We start from the raw sequence: 16,814 nt of genomic DNA on the forward strand, positions 1-16,814 counted from the left end.
TGGGATGTGCCCAGAGCCCAAAGCTAGAGAGCCTCTTGGGCTCCTTCCTGCTGAGCATGCTGGCTTTTGCCCGGGCTGCAGTGTCCTGAAAGGCAGATATCTTCAGCCTTCCTTCCTTCCTCTGCCTGCTGTAGCCTGCATGTTTCAGCCCTTGAGTGGATGTCTGCAGAGCCCTAGCTGCAGCCTGCTTGTGTGTGCGAGCTACTGTGAAATTCTATGTGTGTGGTAACCCTCTCTAATGGCCATGGAACCCTGTGCCCTGAAGTAAGCATGCAGGCGGCACCCCCACATTCCTTAACGTCTCTTATGGTCTTGTTGGGGGCAGGGTGCTAGCCTCACCCTGGCTCTCCCTACCATGTCTTGACCCGAGCAGTGAATGCCAAAGAGGCCATGTGTGTGCCTTCCGCCTGCAGTGTGGACTACCCCGTAGAACACATATCATGTTAATATTCTGGTTCTTCTGTCTGAACACCTACTAGTCAAAAGCAGAAGCCAGAGCCCCTGAGCAGTGGAAGACACAGCCTGCCCAGCTGAAGACCAAACGCCTGAGAGAGTATACCCTCAAATGCCACTCAAGCATGCCCCCCAACAACACTTACGTCAACTTTGAGCGTTTTGCCCATGTGGTAGAGGATGTGGCTCGGGTGGACAAGGGATGCCATGCCCTAGCGGAAGCCCATGACACCCTGCAGGATGATGTGGAGGCCTTGGTCGCCATCTACAGCGAGAAGGAGGCTTGGTACCGAGAGGAGAATGAGAATGCCCGCCATAACCTGTCCCAGCTCAAGTATGAGTTCCGTAAGGTGGAGTCCCTGAAGAAGCTCCTGAGAGAAGACATCCGGACCACAGGGGCCAGCCTTGGAGGCATGGCCAGGAAGCTAGACCATCTGCAGGTGCAGTTTGAGGCTCTGAGGCAGCAACTCTCGGCAGACATCCAGTGGATGCAGGAACTGGTGGGCAGCTCCCAGCTGGAGAGCGGGAACACAGATGGTTACGGTCTGGGCTCCGTGTTCCACCAGGACACCAGTGAGTCCCTGTCGGAGCTGCTCCAGAGATCGCACACGGAGGAAATCCTGGCCAGCTTGAAGCTCTGAGCACCCGAGCCTAGTCAGTAGTGCATTCCCAGTGCTTTGCAGAAGCATGTTGTCTTCTTCTCTCCTGGGGCATCCCACTGGAATTATCCTGCAGAGTGTGTGCGCATCCTTCTGCTCCTCCAGAGTTTCCCAGCCACTGAGGTGCTAGCTAGTGATTTACTCTGCATTCCCTCACCAGCCTGGTTTTCTGAGAGGGCGCTGACACAGCAGCTGGGCTGTGAAAACAATTAGAAAATATATCCCCTCAGCATGCCCTTCTCCAGGGGGTATCTGCCAGCCCCCAGGGGATACTTGATAACTGAGTAATGGTGATGGGTTGGCTCACCTCTCAGGTTCCATCTGCATGCCTTGAGTGCAGATCTTGGGCAATGATCGACATAACTAAGAATAACTTAGTCGCCAGGGTTGCTTTCCAGTTACAGAGTCGGGATTTTAAAATATACAGAGAAAACATTAACTTTCTTTTAAATTGTCTTCTCACTCATCAAGTCTTTATGTCTGTGACCTTATTGGATTTGTAAAGAACTCTGTGAGATAAGAGGCTGGGATATAGCTCAATTTCTAGAGTACTTGCCGAGCATCTGCAGAATCCTGGGCTGTATCCCCAGCATAGCATAAACCGAGCTTGGTGGTGCACACCTCTATCTGGTACTTAAGAGGAGGAGCCAGAAGGATTGGAAAATTAGAGTTATCTCTGGCTATGTACTGGGTTCGAGTTAAAGGCCAGCCTGGGGTATATGGGACCCTGTCTTGGGGTGGGGTGCAGCTCCGGGAGCCGAGAAGATGAGTGACAGTGTTTTTACTATTCATTTCTCTGTGGCCAAGGAAGAAATTGACTCAGAGAAGGAGAATGAGTTAGGATCATGCATAACCTGTTGGAAACCCAGGTGCCCATGTTTGAGGCGAGGTATGGAAGACGTTTCGTGATGCTTAGCTGTAAAAAGCCACCTTAATATTAAAGTGCTGATCCCGGAGGCTAAGGGGTCAACTTTACACTGAAAATGAAGACAAGAGGCACACAGCAAGGAAGAATTTCTTCATGTCTTCTAGGCCAGTGGGCCCTGAAGTGTGGGAAACCTCAGAGAGCTTTGGGAAGCACAAGGCTCATTGGTCTCTTCTAGCACCAAAGCTTTGAGCATAAGGAGGTTTGTGTGATGTCATCTCCCTCTCCTAGGAGGAAGGCCCATCAGTACATCCATGCAGACAGCACATAGAATATGGACCCTGAACCCCAAATGATGCTAGGAGCTTGGGACTGGGGACAAACTGTATTGTTTCAAGTACCTCCACAGCCTTGCAAAACACCCATAGTATTTTTATTAAATATCATTCTCAGGTTAGTGAGAAAACAAAGAATGTGACTTGTCCTGGGTCATCATAACATTAGTGATGAAAGTGGGAGCCTTCTGATGATTCCATAGCTCTTTCTGACTCCCTTAACTGCTTGGACTCTAGGAACTTACGCTCTGCTTAAGTGATACCCAAGTTCATCCTTCCATTCAGACATAGTTAGCAGGCACCTGCCAGTTTCCAAATAGTTTACTTGAGTCCAGGGATGTGGTGTCAAGTAATATCAAGCTGGTTTTCTGCTTCCCTGAAGTTCTCAGTTGAGTGATAGTTTCTAGCATTAATCAAGAATTCTAGAACTACAGAACTACAGTTGTGAAAGAAAAGTAGGCAGCACTGCAAGGCCTACAGTGAGACAGACAGACAGACAGACACAGACACAGACAGAGTTGAGTTGATCTGCTCGGGGGAGGCAGCCATGTATGGAGGACACTGGGGCTGTGGGCAGCTAAGGAAACTGAGGAGAGAGGTGTCCCCCATGGGGCCATCATGTCAGTGTTCTGTGGTGAGAGGGAATGGAAGGAAAACTGAGGGAGAGAGAATGGGAGTTATAGAGTGTGGAGATAGCTGAGGACGAGCAGAACCAGTGGGACTTTGGCTTGTTGAGGAGTTCTGCCTTTGTTCCCAGGGTCACAGAAACAACTAATGGGTCCTGGGAGAAATTCTCAGTGGGTAGCGCAGACTAGATCTTGATCTGATAAAGCCAGTCTTTAGAAATATATATATATATATATACATATATATATACATATATATGTATATATATATATTTTAATTAGCAAGCTGGATCATATATCACATATATTTAATAACTGTAATCAAAATTATTTTAATCAAATATAAGAAACCACAATGCATGATGTGTGATCATTTTATGGACAATTAAGAAAGAAAAAAAAAATCCTGTCAAGGGCAATCTTCTAGGAGGTAGTACACAATGAGAGGGCGACCGAGAGACAGTGTCACCGTGCAGAAGGGAGAGCTGGAAACACACCCAGCTGCACTTGGACCCTGGGTGGAGAGGAAAAACTCAGAGCAGAAGGCCTTTGCACCATTACTCTGGGATTGGACCACCTCAGTGTGCATCAGAAGAACCTCAAGCAGGGACTGCCGTACCCCACAGTCGAAGGCAGGGGGACCCTACCTGGCTCCCCAGAGCTGTGCGGTCTTTTCTCCCAGTGACCTGCTTCAGTCCAGGCCCACGGTAATGAGATGCCACATTGATCAGTGCTACTGATGTCTGAGGTCTGACATTGCACATCCTGGAACCGAGGAAAGATTACAGAACACTGTGCCTTCCCCTGAAGACACATGACTCTGCAATTGCTTCAAAGTCCTGTATGCCCCGTCATGGAATGTTGCATACTTGTTTGGTACAAGACACTATGAATATTAAAGGTCCTTTTGATTGCATCAACATACCTTGACCTCTACATCTGGTTTCTGAAGAAGAAGAAGAAGAAGAAGAAGAAGAAGAAGAAGAAGAAGAAGAAGAAGAAGAAGAAGAAGAAGAAGAAGAAGAAGAAGAAGAAGAAGAAGAAGAAGAAGAAGGCGGCGGCCATGGATGGAAAGATGCTCAAGGAACCATCTTTGAAGGCCAAAGTAAATGCAAGAAGATTTAAGTGATGACTTGATTAGGGAGGACGGGGAAGGAAGGCAGAGCTGGTTTTCTTGGGTTTGTGGAAGCAGCTACTCTGTTCACACTGAGAGGGTCCTCAGAGGTAAACTCCCCAGTCCTCTCCCCGTTATAGCAGTTTACAGGGCAGCACTTGTCCAGAGTCACGCGGCTGTCAGCCTCTGAGCTGGCTCAGAGCCGTAAGTGGTTTCCTTCCCCACAGTGAAACTGTCCTCTGTGTTCATGGCCAGTCCCTAGTGGCAGGGTCTCCTTTAGATGTTCTATAACCAGACCCTTAACTGTACAAAGACAAAGTGAACCGAGAGAAGCACCCCGAGACTGTCAGGGAAGTTAGAGAAGACTGTGTGACTTTCCTGTGTCACCTGCCAGACAAGCTCCTTTCTCCTGAGGTATCACATGATGCAAAGGGGCGTCTGAGGAGGCCCAGGGAATGAGGCGAGCTAGTGGACCTGTTTGCTCCTTATGGGCTCACAGCTGGTATTTGAATAGCCACCTGGAGCACAGGACTGTCATGGCAGGAGGGTGTGGGGGGGAATGGAGTGTTTCACTGGGACCTAGAGGAAGGAGGCTCGGGAGCGGTACACTGCTCCATAAGCCACTGCCACCATGGAAGCTTTTGCATTCAGGGAGAATATATTTATATATGGGGGTGCACATATGTGGACAGGTGTACACATTTTATCCATATGTGTGTGCTTGTGGAAGCCAGTGGCCAACCTTGTTTTTCCTCTGGAGACGTCTTCCTTGGTTTATGTCTTAGGGTTTCTGTTGCTGTGAACAGATGCCATGACCAAGGCAAGTCTTATAAAGGAAAACATTTAATTGAGGTGGCAGCTTACAGTTTCAGAGGTTTAGAGTCCATTATCATCATGGGAAGCTTGGCATCTGGGAGTACGGCGGCGTGCAGGTAGACGTGGTACTGGAGAGGTAGCTGAGAGTTCTACATCTTGCAGGCAAGAAGTGAATTGAGACACTGGGTATGGCTTGAGACATATATGAGACCTCAAAGCCCGCCTCCACAGTGATACACTTCCTCCAACAAGGCCACACCCACTCCAACAAAGCCACACCCCCAATAGTGCCACTCTCTTTGGGGGCCATTTTCTTTCAAACTACCAGTTTATTTTTGATAGAGAGTCTCACTGTATAGCCCTGGCTGGCCTAGAATTTACTGTGCAGACCAAGCTGGCCTATAACAGAGATCCACCTTTCTCCGCCTACTCAATGTTGGGATTAAAGGTGTGTGCCACCATGCCTAGCTCATCTACCTTGTTTTTGAGATGGGGTCTCACTGGGACCACATCGACAAGGTTAGCTAAGCCATTGAGCCCCAGGGGTCTGCCTCTTTTGGCCTCCAAAGCACTGGGAGCATGAGTACATTCTACCATGTCCGGCTTTTTACATAGATTTGGGGGATCAGACTCAGGTGCTCATGTTTGTGCAATAAGCGCTGTGCTGACTCAGACTTCTCCCCAACCCTCATGGAGGAGTTTTAACTTACCAGACTTTAAAGCTTGGCTTCATGCTCAGTTCAAACACCACCCTAGCTGTCAGGGAAAGTGTCATCGCCCCAAAAAAGCAGCTCCTAAGGAAGTTGGGAGGTGGGTCCCAGGACAGGCAGCTGTCCTATCCTGTGGTAGCTACAGCCATGGCTGTCCTGTGTATGTCAGGAAGGGTGGCCACAGTTGGCAGTGGATGTTTTTGCAGATTCTGAAGGCTGACAAGAAAGAGGTGGAGCGGAGCAGACTGAGTAATCATAAGGAGAACCAGGGTCTCCTCCTCAGCTTCTCCTCCTCAGGTGACAATATGACGATGGTGGCTTCCAGTTGAAGTGGCTGTGTGCCCAGATGTCACCACCCCGTCACTGTCAACCTTTTAGAAATGTCTGTGGAACTGAATGGCTTTTCTCCTCTGTGAAGTCCTTGGCCTGTGGAGAAGGTTCTTGGCCCTGGAGAAGAGAAGCAGCAGTGGGCATATTGGAGTTGCAGAGGGGCCCGTTCAGTTGAACAAACACTCACTGTGTTCTGGTTCTAGGGGGAGAGGGCAGATAAGGGCATGGCAGCCCTTGGATAAGAGGCCCAGTAGACTTAGTTCATGGGTGGTAGGGAGAGGTTCTTTAGTGATATAGCCGCTGGTAAACTCATCCAGGCTCCTGTAAACAACCCTCATGAGTCTCATCAGGACACACACACACACACACACACACACACACACACACACGACTTGAAAGTAGAAGAGGCACTAGTTACAAAGAGGAAGAGAATTAGTACAAGAGTGGAGGAGAAATGAGAAGGATTAATGGTGTGTGTGTGTGTGAGAGAGAGAGGAAAAAATATGATTGAAATACATTGTGTGCATGTATGAAAATGCATAATGAAACCATTTACTAAATATAATGAATATATGCTAATAAAAACATTTTTAAAAGCTACCTCAAAGTGGAAAAAAGACTGGGTATCAAGCCAATGGGATCCAGTCAGTTGGGAGGTGGGAAAGACTTGGTAAGCAATCGTTTAGAGCAGTGTTCTCAACCTTTCTGACGCTTCAACCCTTCAATACAGTTCCTCATGCTGCAGACCCCCAACCATAAAATTTTCATTGCTACTTCATAACTGTAATTTTGCTACTGTTATTAATCGTAATGTAATATCTGTTTTCCAATGGTCTTAGGCGACCCCTGTGAAGGGATCGTTTGACTCCCATAGGGGTCGTGACCCCCAAGTTGAGAACCACTGAGTTAGAGGCATAAGACAGCAGAGCTGAGTTCTGGTGGAGGCAGCACATGAACAGAGGGCTGTGGAGGTCTTGGGCAGCTGCCTCATCCTGGAGACACCTGCTCCCTCCCATGTTGGTAGGAAGAAGGTCCTGGATAGGATCTGGAGGGCTGAGCGCAGATTGGATCAGGAGCTTGGAATTGTTGAGCGACAGTTGGAAAGGGGAGGTTACAGAGAGTAAGGAGTTTTTTTCTGTAACATTATAAAGGGAAAATTCCAAAACCTACACAGAAGTATGGAGGAATGGTGTGGTGAATTCTGTGTGTCGCACCCTGTTTCAGCAGGGATCAAGTCCAGGGCAGTGGCTTCATCTCTTACCCTAGCTTCTTTTGAAGCATTTAAAATACTTTAAAGCAAACTTTAAATGTATTCAACTCCTAAGTCTCCCCTCCCCCTTTTGAGACATCTTGCTGTTTAGTTCAGCCTGGCCTCAAATTCACAATCCTCCTGCCTCAGCCTACCAAGTGCTGTGGTTATGGATGTGTGCCACCAAGCCTGGCAGGACCTTCCTCAGGTGCCTTCCACTTTTCATTTGAGACCAAGTCTCTCATTCTCCTGGAACCTCACCAAGAAGGCCGGGCTAGGTGGCCTTTGGGCTTCCAGGGATCCACCTGTCCCCTCCTCCCCTCTCTGTTACTAGAGTTACAAGTGCATGTGACTGTGCCCAGAATTTTATGTGGGTTCTGGGGGGTTGAACTGAAGTCCTCATGCTTGTGAGGTGAGCCTTTCCTAACTTGAGTTGCCTTTCCTGGCTGACTTGTCTTTTCTGTATCATTATTGTGTCGTCATCATTCCACTGTCCCTTCGTAAACTTACACCCTCCTCCCACGGCCAGGGTATCTGGGACATTCAGTTGGTTTGTTCATATCAGGACCCAAGCACAATTCACTCATGGCCTTTAGCTGATGCCTTTCAATTCTCTTCAGGACACAGGAGGGAGAGTTTTGGAAAGTTTTTTCTTGGAAACAAAAATTGCTCAGAAAACAGAAAGTCTGGCAAAGAGGATTAAACTAATGTCCCTGTGTCTGTGCTGAAACCTGACAGGAAGATGAGGCTAGGCCAAGCACAGAGAGGAACCTCTTCACCTCCTCCCATTGGCTGATCAGTGCAGGGTCAGCTCTGGGGCACCCAGCCTTTCTGCTCACCGTACCCAGGCAGGAGGAGGCAGAGACACCACACAATTTTCACCTGCTGCATCTTCTTGGGAAAACAAGTGTTTGCCAGCAGGGCCCAAGCTCCAGCCAGTAAGGGGAGGGGTCCCCTGGAAGAGACTTGACTGAGAGAAGGGAAGTCTCCCAGGCCCAGAGTGGCAGTTTGGGGCAGGATAGAGAAATGGTTACTCCTGCCTTTCTGCAGAGTGTGGGGCTGTCAGGATGGTACAGATGAAGGCTGGAAGAGCTAGTCTATTTGCAGAACCCGTGGAAAGCCTGGTATTTAGAGAAAAGTCACTGGAGAGGGGGCCGCAGTTCCTTTCACACGTCTTGGGGGTGGCTGCTGCTGCTGCTTCCTCTCCCTGCCCTGTGGAAGTCATTTTAGACCCTAGGGACATACCCCTGGGCTGTGTCAAGGACATTTGCATCTGTGTAAACAAAGCCTGACCCCAGCCACAGCTTTCTGTTTTCCCACCTCTCTTCCTGACCTTTTTTGCAGACACTAGACAGACATTCCTAGGATCCTGGTCAGAAACGCCTGGGCTCCCTGGTGTCAGTGATAGGCAGTAACTGGAAGATGGGCACTCGCTGTCTATCTGAAGAGGAAGGAGCAGGAGGCAGACACAGCCCCAGTTCAACAGAAACAATGCCACATTCCTTCCGGGGACGAGTCTCACTGCAGAATTTATGTCTCTGACTTTCCAGGCTGAGATGACAGCATCAGCCTTTTAGAGACTCTTAGCAACCAAGAACCCCTTAATGAGGAAAGGCTAGCCTGACAGATTCATGGCTTAGGTGGCCTCTTCCTTGGAACTCATGTGGCTGTGTGTAGCATATAGAGTGGCCCAGAAGTAATTGTCACCTCCTGTTGATGGGCCTGGGAGTAGGCCTGCATGACATTTCATGTGGGCCTCTTTGCTCAATGAGTGACATTGTTGAGCCTGTAGGAAGTGGGGTTTTCCTTAATAGGATTCCCCTGGCCTCTGTGTTGTCTCTCCAGCTATGGGGGTAGGGGGAAGAGGTGGGAATGAGCCGTTTCTCTTCTGGGTGAGGAAACCCATCAGTAAGTACATAAGAAGTCCCTTCTTTCCCTGAATCTACTGATCTACTGGTTCAAATTTCCTTATGAGAAACAAATACACCCTATCAGGATTAGGCTCAAAGGTCATTTATGGCTGAGTGAATTGCACCTCTAAATGGTAGTATGACAGCTGAGCAAAGTGCCCTGGGCCTCCTATTGGTAGGTGTGAGCAGGTCCCAGGTTTAGGATTTTTTTATTATATTTATTTGGTGTGTGTGTGTGTGTGTGTGTGCGCGCGCGCGCGCGCGCACACACACGCATGCAAGTGCCCCATGGCCCATGTGTGGAGATCAGAGGACAGTTTTTGTCACATGAAACCTGGGATTGAACTCAGGTCATCAGGCTAGGCAGCCAGCACCTTTACCCACTGAGTCATCTTGTTGGCCTGGACCTGGGATTTTATTGCAGTTTGTCCTGTCAATAGCTCAGGGAATCAATTCAACCATGCAACTGGTAAGTGGGAGCACCATTGCCTTGGGGAGGAGGGAGGAGGGAGGAATGGCCTGGGGGTATAGACAAGGACACAAACAAATCCCAGTGTCCTCAGGTTGCTCCCCCCCCCCCCCCCCCCCCCCCCCCCCCGCCTCACTGCCAAGTTGACATCATCAGGTTCCACACACAATAAAAGAGCTCACGAGGCTCTAATGATATCAGAGTCGGCAATATTTCCTGACAGACGTCTGAGTTAGGCTTTGAGATATTTGGGAGTATGGGCTGAAGTAGTCCTGGACTGGGCCTCCTGCCCGATGCCAGTCCAAAGCTGTGTGGATGGTCGAGTACACTGGCTTCCTTCTGGTGCCCGGTGCCGTGAGGGGAATGCGAGCAGAGCTGTGCTCTGAGTTTGGTTAGGGAGGACCCAGCTCTGAAGAACCTGTAGGCTGCCTTCTGTAGCTCTCAACTATGACAGCATCACAGGCTGTCAGAACAGAACAAACAGCCGAATGGGCCTGAGGGATCATCCTGGACAGTTGTCCTTAGGGCCACAGGGTCCCTTGAGAATCCACGGAAGCTATCAACTGTCCTTGGAACCATTGCTTGCCTACACACACATACACACACACACACACACACACACATTTTTACTCCCACAAACAATATATCATAAACTCTGCAATTCAGTGGTTCTTAATATTTTTACAAGGTCATACAGCCACTGTTCCCAGAACATTTTTACTAACCCAGAAGGAAAACATATTCTTAAGACTGGAGAGGTAACTCAGCAGGTAAGGGTACTTGCTACTTTTCCTGAGGACCTGAGTTGTATTCCCAGAACCCACATAAGGCGTTGGCTTCCCATGAAGCTGGAGTTACAGGCAATTCTGAGCTGTTCAATGTGGGTGCTGGGAACCAAACTCGGGGCCTCTGGAAGAGCGGTATTTGCTCTTAACCACTGAGCCATTCCTCCACCCCCCCCTTTATTTTATTTTTAATTATGTGTATGTGGAGGGGGGAAGGTACATGTGAGTCAGGTGCCTAAAGTGGCCGGAGCCATTGGGTCCCTTGGAGCTGGAGCTGCAGGTGGCTGAGAGCAGCTGGACATGAGTGCTGGGATCGAGTCAGATCCTTTGCAAGAGCAGCGTGCACTCTCTCTTCACTGCTGAGCCTTCTTTGCCGCCCCGGGAAGAATTCTTCCATAGTCGTTCCACATTCCCTCCTGGCCCCAGCTAGTAACCTAATCTGTTTCCTGTCTCTACTCATCGATCTCTTCCGGCCATTTTATACAAATGGGAGCACACAGAGTCAGTCTTTTGTGTCTGGCTTTTTCCTCTTAGCACATTTTCCAGATTTATTCATGTTTATTGTGGCCCAATACTTCACTTATTTTCGTAATTAATACTAATTAGTGTCACATTGCATGGGTATGTGCCACATTTTGTTTATCCAGACATCGGCTGATAGGCTTTCGGTTTTTTCCACTTTTTTGGATCTTAAGAATAACGCCACTCTGGACGTAAGGGTGATCTGGCTGTAATGTCTGTTGCTGCACTGAAGTTGATCTGGCTGACGGGGTGGCTGTCCCTTTCCTCTCTCAGTATTCCATGTGCGTGTCTCCCAAAGCTAGGTACATGGTCAAAGATGGCTTTCCCTGTAGGGAGGACTGTTCTGTCAAGGATATATGAGTAGTTCTGCTCTTCTGCTAGAACCTCCAAACAAACTCTGAAGAAAGGTGCCAGAGCCGGAGAGATGGCTCAGCAGGTCAAGGCCCTTGCTGCCAAGCCTGAGTTCACTTCCTGAGACCCACGTGGTGGAAGGAGAGAACCGGCTCCTGCAAGTTGCCCTCTGACTCCATCCATATCTGCCGCACCCCCACTGGTGAATAAATACATGTCATTAAACAAAAGAGTGGGGCTACTCTGACCATTCATATACAGGTTACACTCTTAAAATCAACAAACCATTTTAGGATGTCCACAGACTCCCCAAAACCTCTCTCTTCAGCTAGGAAAACCTTACTTTACTATCTTACAAAAGGGGGACATTTAAAAGGAAATGGAGAAGGATAACGGCAATCAGTGTGTTGCTGCTTGCTGAGTGGTCCTGGATTAAGTATTTCACATCCATGGGTTCATTCCGCCCTGTCATATGCATCTCAAGATTACAGGCGAGACAGCAGAGGCTCAGAGAAGTCGTGGGGAGCTTTTTGCAGTCAAAGACTGAGGCTGTGTTGTGACTGTCCGATAGTGAAAGACGACTGTGCGTCTGTCCTCATTTGACCCACCCTACCCCACCCCCACCCCGTCAAAGCCCCCATTTCCTTCCATTTCTTAGTACTAGAGGAATATCAGTGCCACGCCTGCCAATAGGCGTGCATTTCACCAAAACCAGAGTCCGTCCAGTCCTCCTTGCCAGAGTGACCCTCTCCCCAAAGTAATACTGATGGCTCCTGCGTCCAGCTTTTTCACTTAGAGATGGCAATCACGTCTCTGCCTGTCTGTCTGTCTCTGTCTCTGTGTGTCTGTCTGCTGGTCTCAGTTTCTCTCTCTCTCTCTCTCTCTCTCTCTCTCTCTCTCTCTCTCTCTCTCTCTCTCTCTCTCTGTATATGCATGCACTACACTGTGGTAATAATAGCTCAGGGACACCCAGGATATCTTCTGGGCAGTGAGACATTTGTAACATCACCCTTACGGCGACATTCGACATTCCCGCTGCATGCCTTGCTGGGGAAGGAGGTACACCAGGGGCAGGCTGAGGACGGTGTGGAGTCCAGGATCTTTGGGGACGTGGGTAGCTGCCATTTGAACTCAGTTGACAGCATCACACCGTTCTCTCTCAGCCGGTGGACAACCAGCAAGCTATGGTGCGCAGGGAGTCCGTGGTCAACCTGGAGAACTTTAAGAAGCAGTATGTCCGCAGGCGGTGGAAGGTGCGTCAGGGCTTGGGGGGGAAGGGCAGGGGCCTAGTGGGGGCTCCCTGCTTCTCTCCAGATCTCCCTGCACGTTTTATTTACCTGGTGGTTCTCTTCTCTCTTCCCTCAGCTCTCCTTCAGCATCGTCTCCTTGTGCAACCACCTCACTCGCTCCCTGATGAAGAAGGTACACTTGAGGACAAGCGAGGACCTGGTGAGTACGTGCAGAGCCCTTGGCTTGGGCAACTCCTGGACTGTGGGAGTGGATGGAGGAGGACATTAACTGTTTCCAGCCTCTTCTGCCCTGGAGGCTGCAGGAGACCAGCAGAGGGATATGTTTGAGGGACCGTCAGGCATCCTTTCCTATGGGCTGTCTAAGGGACTGCTGTTGCCACTCCACCTCACCCCTCCAGCCCCTACCCAAGGACCAGTATCCCTCGTGGAACTGTGGAAATGAGTCCCATAGACCATCCAAAATTTATTCTGGCCAAGTCTGAGGATGCACACCTATAATCCAACACTGGAGAGGTGGAGGCAAGGGTGCAGGCCAGCCTAGGTGACATGAGACCCTATTCCAAACTACCCCACCACAAAAAGTTCATTTCTGACAAACCCCAGTTCGTCTTTAGAATGCGTGTTTTATACCCTCTGTATCATTCTCTTTCTAGTTTGCTTTAGACTGTCTGTATCAATAACATTTGATGATATGTTTACTTATTATATTTTTTTGTTTATTTACTTTTTCTTGGAGTACTAAGAATTGAACCCTGGGCCTTTAATATGCTAGGCAAATGCTATACCATTGAGCTACGTCTCTGGCCCTTTAGTGGATGTTTAAAACAAGAGGCTTATAATGGAATATACTCATCAAGGGGGTGGCTTCTAGAGCTTGTCTTCCAGAATTCAGGTCTGCCACTTACTTGCTTGCTGTGTGGCCTCCAAGAGGTTACTTAATTTCTCTGTTCCAAAATGTCATCATTTGTAAAATGGGAATGATAATAGTTCCTACCTTGTTGGACAGTGATTAGGCTTAAGTGATGTCCTTTCCTTAATGCCTGTGGGTAAGTGCTCAGTGTGTTAGCAACTGTTACTGCTGCTTAAAATCCCCAAGTAGTTCTTCAGATGGGCATCAGTGTTGACATTGCAGTTGGTAGGGGTACCCTGGGATAACCTCTCCCTCCGCATTGAGTGGAGAGAGCAAGGGGTGTCTGGAAGGTATAAATTATGAGAAAAGGTGACTCTTTGCTCAGCAGGGGACAGGAAAGCAGCTGCCTGGCAGTGGCCCTGTGTAAACTGAAGATGCTTAGCACTAGTCCCGTACCCTGGCTGCCAGCTCATCCCTCACTCCCCACGGCCCCAACATGTCCTGAGGAGTCGTCCTTCTTCGGACTGAGCTCTTGTTTATTCCCACCCTCGCCAGAACTTGAGAATTGGTAGCACCAGGGGCCTGTGTGGCTTTTCGACCCCGAGTCCCTCTTCTGGCCACCAGCCTCATGGACTGTGAAGGGAACCAACTTTGCTCGCTCTGGGAATCCCTGTTCATCACAGGAGGTTTTGTCCAGCTTACTTTTTTATTGTTTGACTCTGACTCATTCGAAAAAGTTGCTGTTCAGCAAAGCTTGAGTTATTTTTGTTGTCCCAGTCAGACTTGATTCAGGATGTGTTTGGCTCAAGTTGATCTTGACCTCAGATTTCCAGCTGGCTCAGGCTCGCCTGGAGGGGTGTATGACGGGAGGAGATCAGGCATGCCTCTCACACTAAACCTGGACCTTTCGTCTTGATATAGTTACAGGGAGGACTGTAAAGAGTTTAAATTTCTTTCCTAACTTTTTCCGGTACAAAACATAGTCTTTTTTTTTTTTTTTTTTTTTTTAATTCAGACATTTGGGCCACTTGCTCAATGGCTTATTCTACAGGAAAAAAAAAGGCTGGGTCCCACATACGTGTTATATGTTTTTTCCTATTGGACCTTCTTTAAAATTATTTTTAGAAAGATAATAACTTTTGTTTAGGAAGCATAGAAATTAAACATTTTGGGGGCTTATTTAAATCTGAATTATTCTTTTAATAACTGGAATTAACTGGAGCTGGAGAGATGTTTCAGCAGTTAAGAGTACCTTCTGCTCTTGCAGAAGACCCAGGTTTGGTTCCTGGTGCCGATGCAGTGACTCACAACTACCTCTAGCTCCAATTCCAGGGGATCCAGCTCCATCTTCTGGCCCCCATGGGCCTCTGCATGCATATGGTTCACATCTATTCACTCAGGCACACAGACAAAATAAAATAAAGCTTCATAGTTTGAACAAACGAAACCCCTTAAAATAATCATCGCAGTTTTAACACTTCAATTGGTGGGCCCTGACTGGAAAGACATTGTAACCTCCAGGCAGTTGTTCTAGCTCTGCTTTAGCTGTGTGGGGGGCTGACAGGTTGTACTTTCATGGAAGTGAAACTCAGAAGTCATTCCATTTGAAAGGCTTTGCAGTAAAGCTTGCTGAGGGCATAGTGGAAGCCCGTTGAGGCCAAGGGTCTGGAGTGCTGGCCAGAGGACCTTACGGAAAAATCAACCCCTTCCCCACAGGCTGAGTCAGGAGACCCAGTGTCCCACAAACCACCTTTCCAAGTGGCCTTGACTATCAACAGGCACAAATTATCCACACCTAGGGGACTAGCCTCCAGGCAGCTCAGGGCTCAAAGAGCTTATACTATGACTTTTTTATCTGAGAGGGTTAGGGAAAAAGACACTCATACACTCTCTCAATGGTTTCCTTCTTTATTCTCTCTGTTCTTCTGTGTTCTTTCTCCTGTACACTTTTTTTTCTACAGCTTATATACCCCAACAAAGTTTTTCAGGCAATTTAAGAATTACAAGGTGGTTACATTCTGTTTTTCAAGTGAGTAATTACAATGAATACAAAACAAACAGTAAAAAAACAGCATGTTTTCCATATCCCTTACATAATTAAACATTTTATATATTACAGGTGAAAAACAATTTATCCCAAGAACCCACATACATTCATATCCAAGCAACTTGTTAAAGATTAACTATGTGGGCAAGCAAGATATTCTTCTCAGTCAGGTCTTTTACTGGCAGGCTGCATTTTGTGGTTACAAAGAAAGGGCCAATTACTTTATTACTTATCTTGAAAGGTAATCTTATAAGGAATCTTAAAGGAATTATAAACCTAAACTTTTGTATATGAAAAAGAATCAGTCAGCTTTACTTTAAATCTTTAGGGTGCATTCCCACCCATCAATAGTTTTTTACATCAGGAGATTGAGGGCAGAAATGGGTATAAGGAATTAATCATCACCTTTGGTCATCAACCAATCCTAGCAAGAAAGGCGAGTCAGCTAATGATAACTGGGCTGCTCTGTTCTTGTTCCCTGACCTTAAAGAGTTCCTCATTCAACTGTGTGCCTTTCTAAAACTTTAGATTGTCTTCTTGGGTTTTTCACCTCAAAGCTGTTTGACAAAAACATCTTAATCTAACTTTAAGTTATTTTCAAAGCTTTGTTCCAGCTGTGATGCACTCTGAAACCTGTGAACACATCTCCCAGCATTAAGGTTAAAAGAATTTAAGCTAGCTGGGCTACTGGGACTCAGTTGTTTTCCTTAATCATTAACTTAAGCCACAGTCTCTACGGCTCCTCAATAGAAACTCATGTGTTTTAGCTGTGTGACACTTTCTTGTATTTATTTTTATTCATCAAAACTCTGTATAAACTAATATTATAATTATCAATTAGACAGGACATCTTAGGAAGAAATCATCTTCATAATAATCCACAGGTAAAAATGCGGATTAGAAAGGATGTTTCCATGAGATAAACACACTGCATCACAGGCTGTGGGGATCTCCCCACACCCATTCACACCATGCCAGATACCAGAGAAAGATGGCAGCAGCAAACATCTAAAGGCACAGCAGAAGCAAAAGACAGTCTGGGGTCTGGGGTCTCGGGGCCTTGCCTGTCTGAGGTTGACCCATCAGACAGTTTCCTCCTGGTGGGCTGACACCTTGAACGTCAGTTGCCTTTGACATGGCCACTGGCAACAAATGGCACCAGATGACATTTTCACTGTTATAATTGGCCCTTGGGCACCCATTTTCCTGTGGATGCCCCTCCTGCTTTCCTGGCTCCTGAGGAGGTCTCAATACAATTAGTTTGGGCTCATTTCCAGCCCCCTCCTGTCTGCTGGAGGTCTCTGGGTGGAAGAGCTAAGGGCTTCCCTTTGACACACCCCCCACCCCACCCCACCCCTGCTTCCCCCAGCTTATAAGCCCCTTGCTTGAGTATATGAACTTGGGCTCCATTCATGTCATGCTGTGACACCCTGCTCTGGGCCTCTTTTTCTCCTCCCCAGAGGAACTGCGAGA

At 47.9% G+C, this 16,814-nt stretch overlaps 1 protein-coding gene across 1 annotated transcript in view; it reads left to right on the forward strand.

The window, feature by feature from the left end:
* Positions 1-3,904, forward strand: part of Dapk2 (death associated protein kinase 2) — a 112,288-nt gene extending 108,384 nt beyond the window's left edge. Inside the window, exon 11 of the mRNA XM_052730139.1 lies at positions 480-3,904. Coding sequence (XP_052586099.1) covers positions 480-1,094 — 615 coding nt within the window. The 3' untranslated portion in view covers positions 1,095-3,904. The remainder of the gene's footprint in view (positions 1-479) is intronic.
* The last annotated feature ends 12,910 nt before the right edge of the window (positions 3,905-16,814 follow it).

This window comes from Peromyscus californicus, unplaced genomic scaffold, assembly GCF_007827085.1.
Source record: "Peromyscus californicus insignis strain IS unplaced genomic scaffold, ASM782708v3 Scaffold_11__1_contigs__length_118956290, whole genome shotgun sequence".
NCBI classification, from domain to species: Eukaryota; Metazoa; Chordata; class Mammalia; order Rodentia; family Cricetidae; genus Peromyscus; species Peromyscus californicus.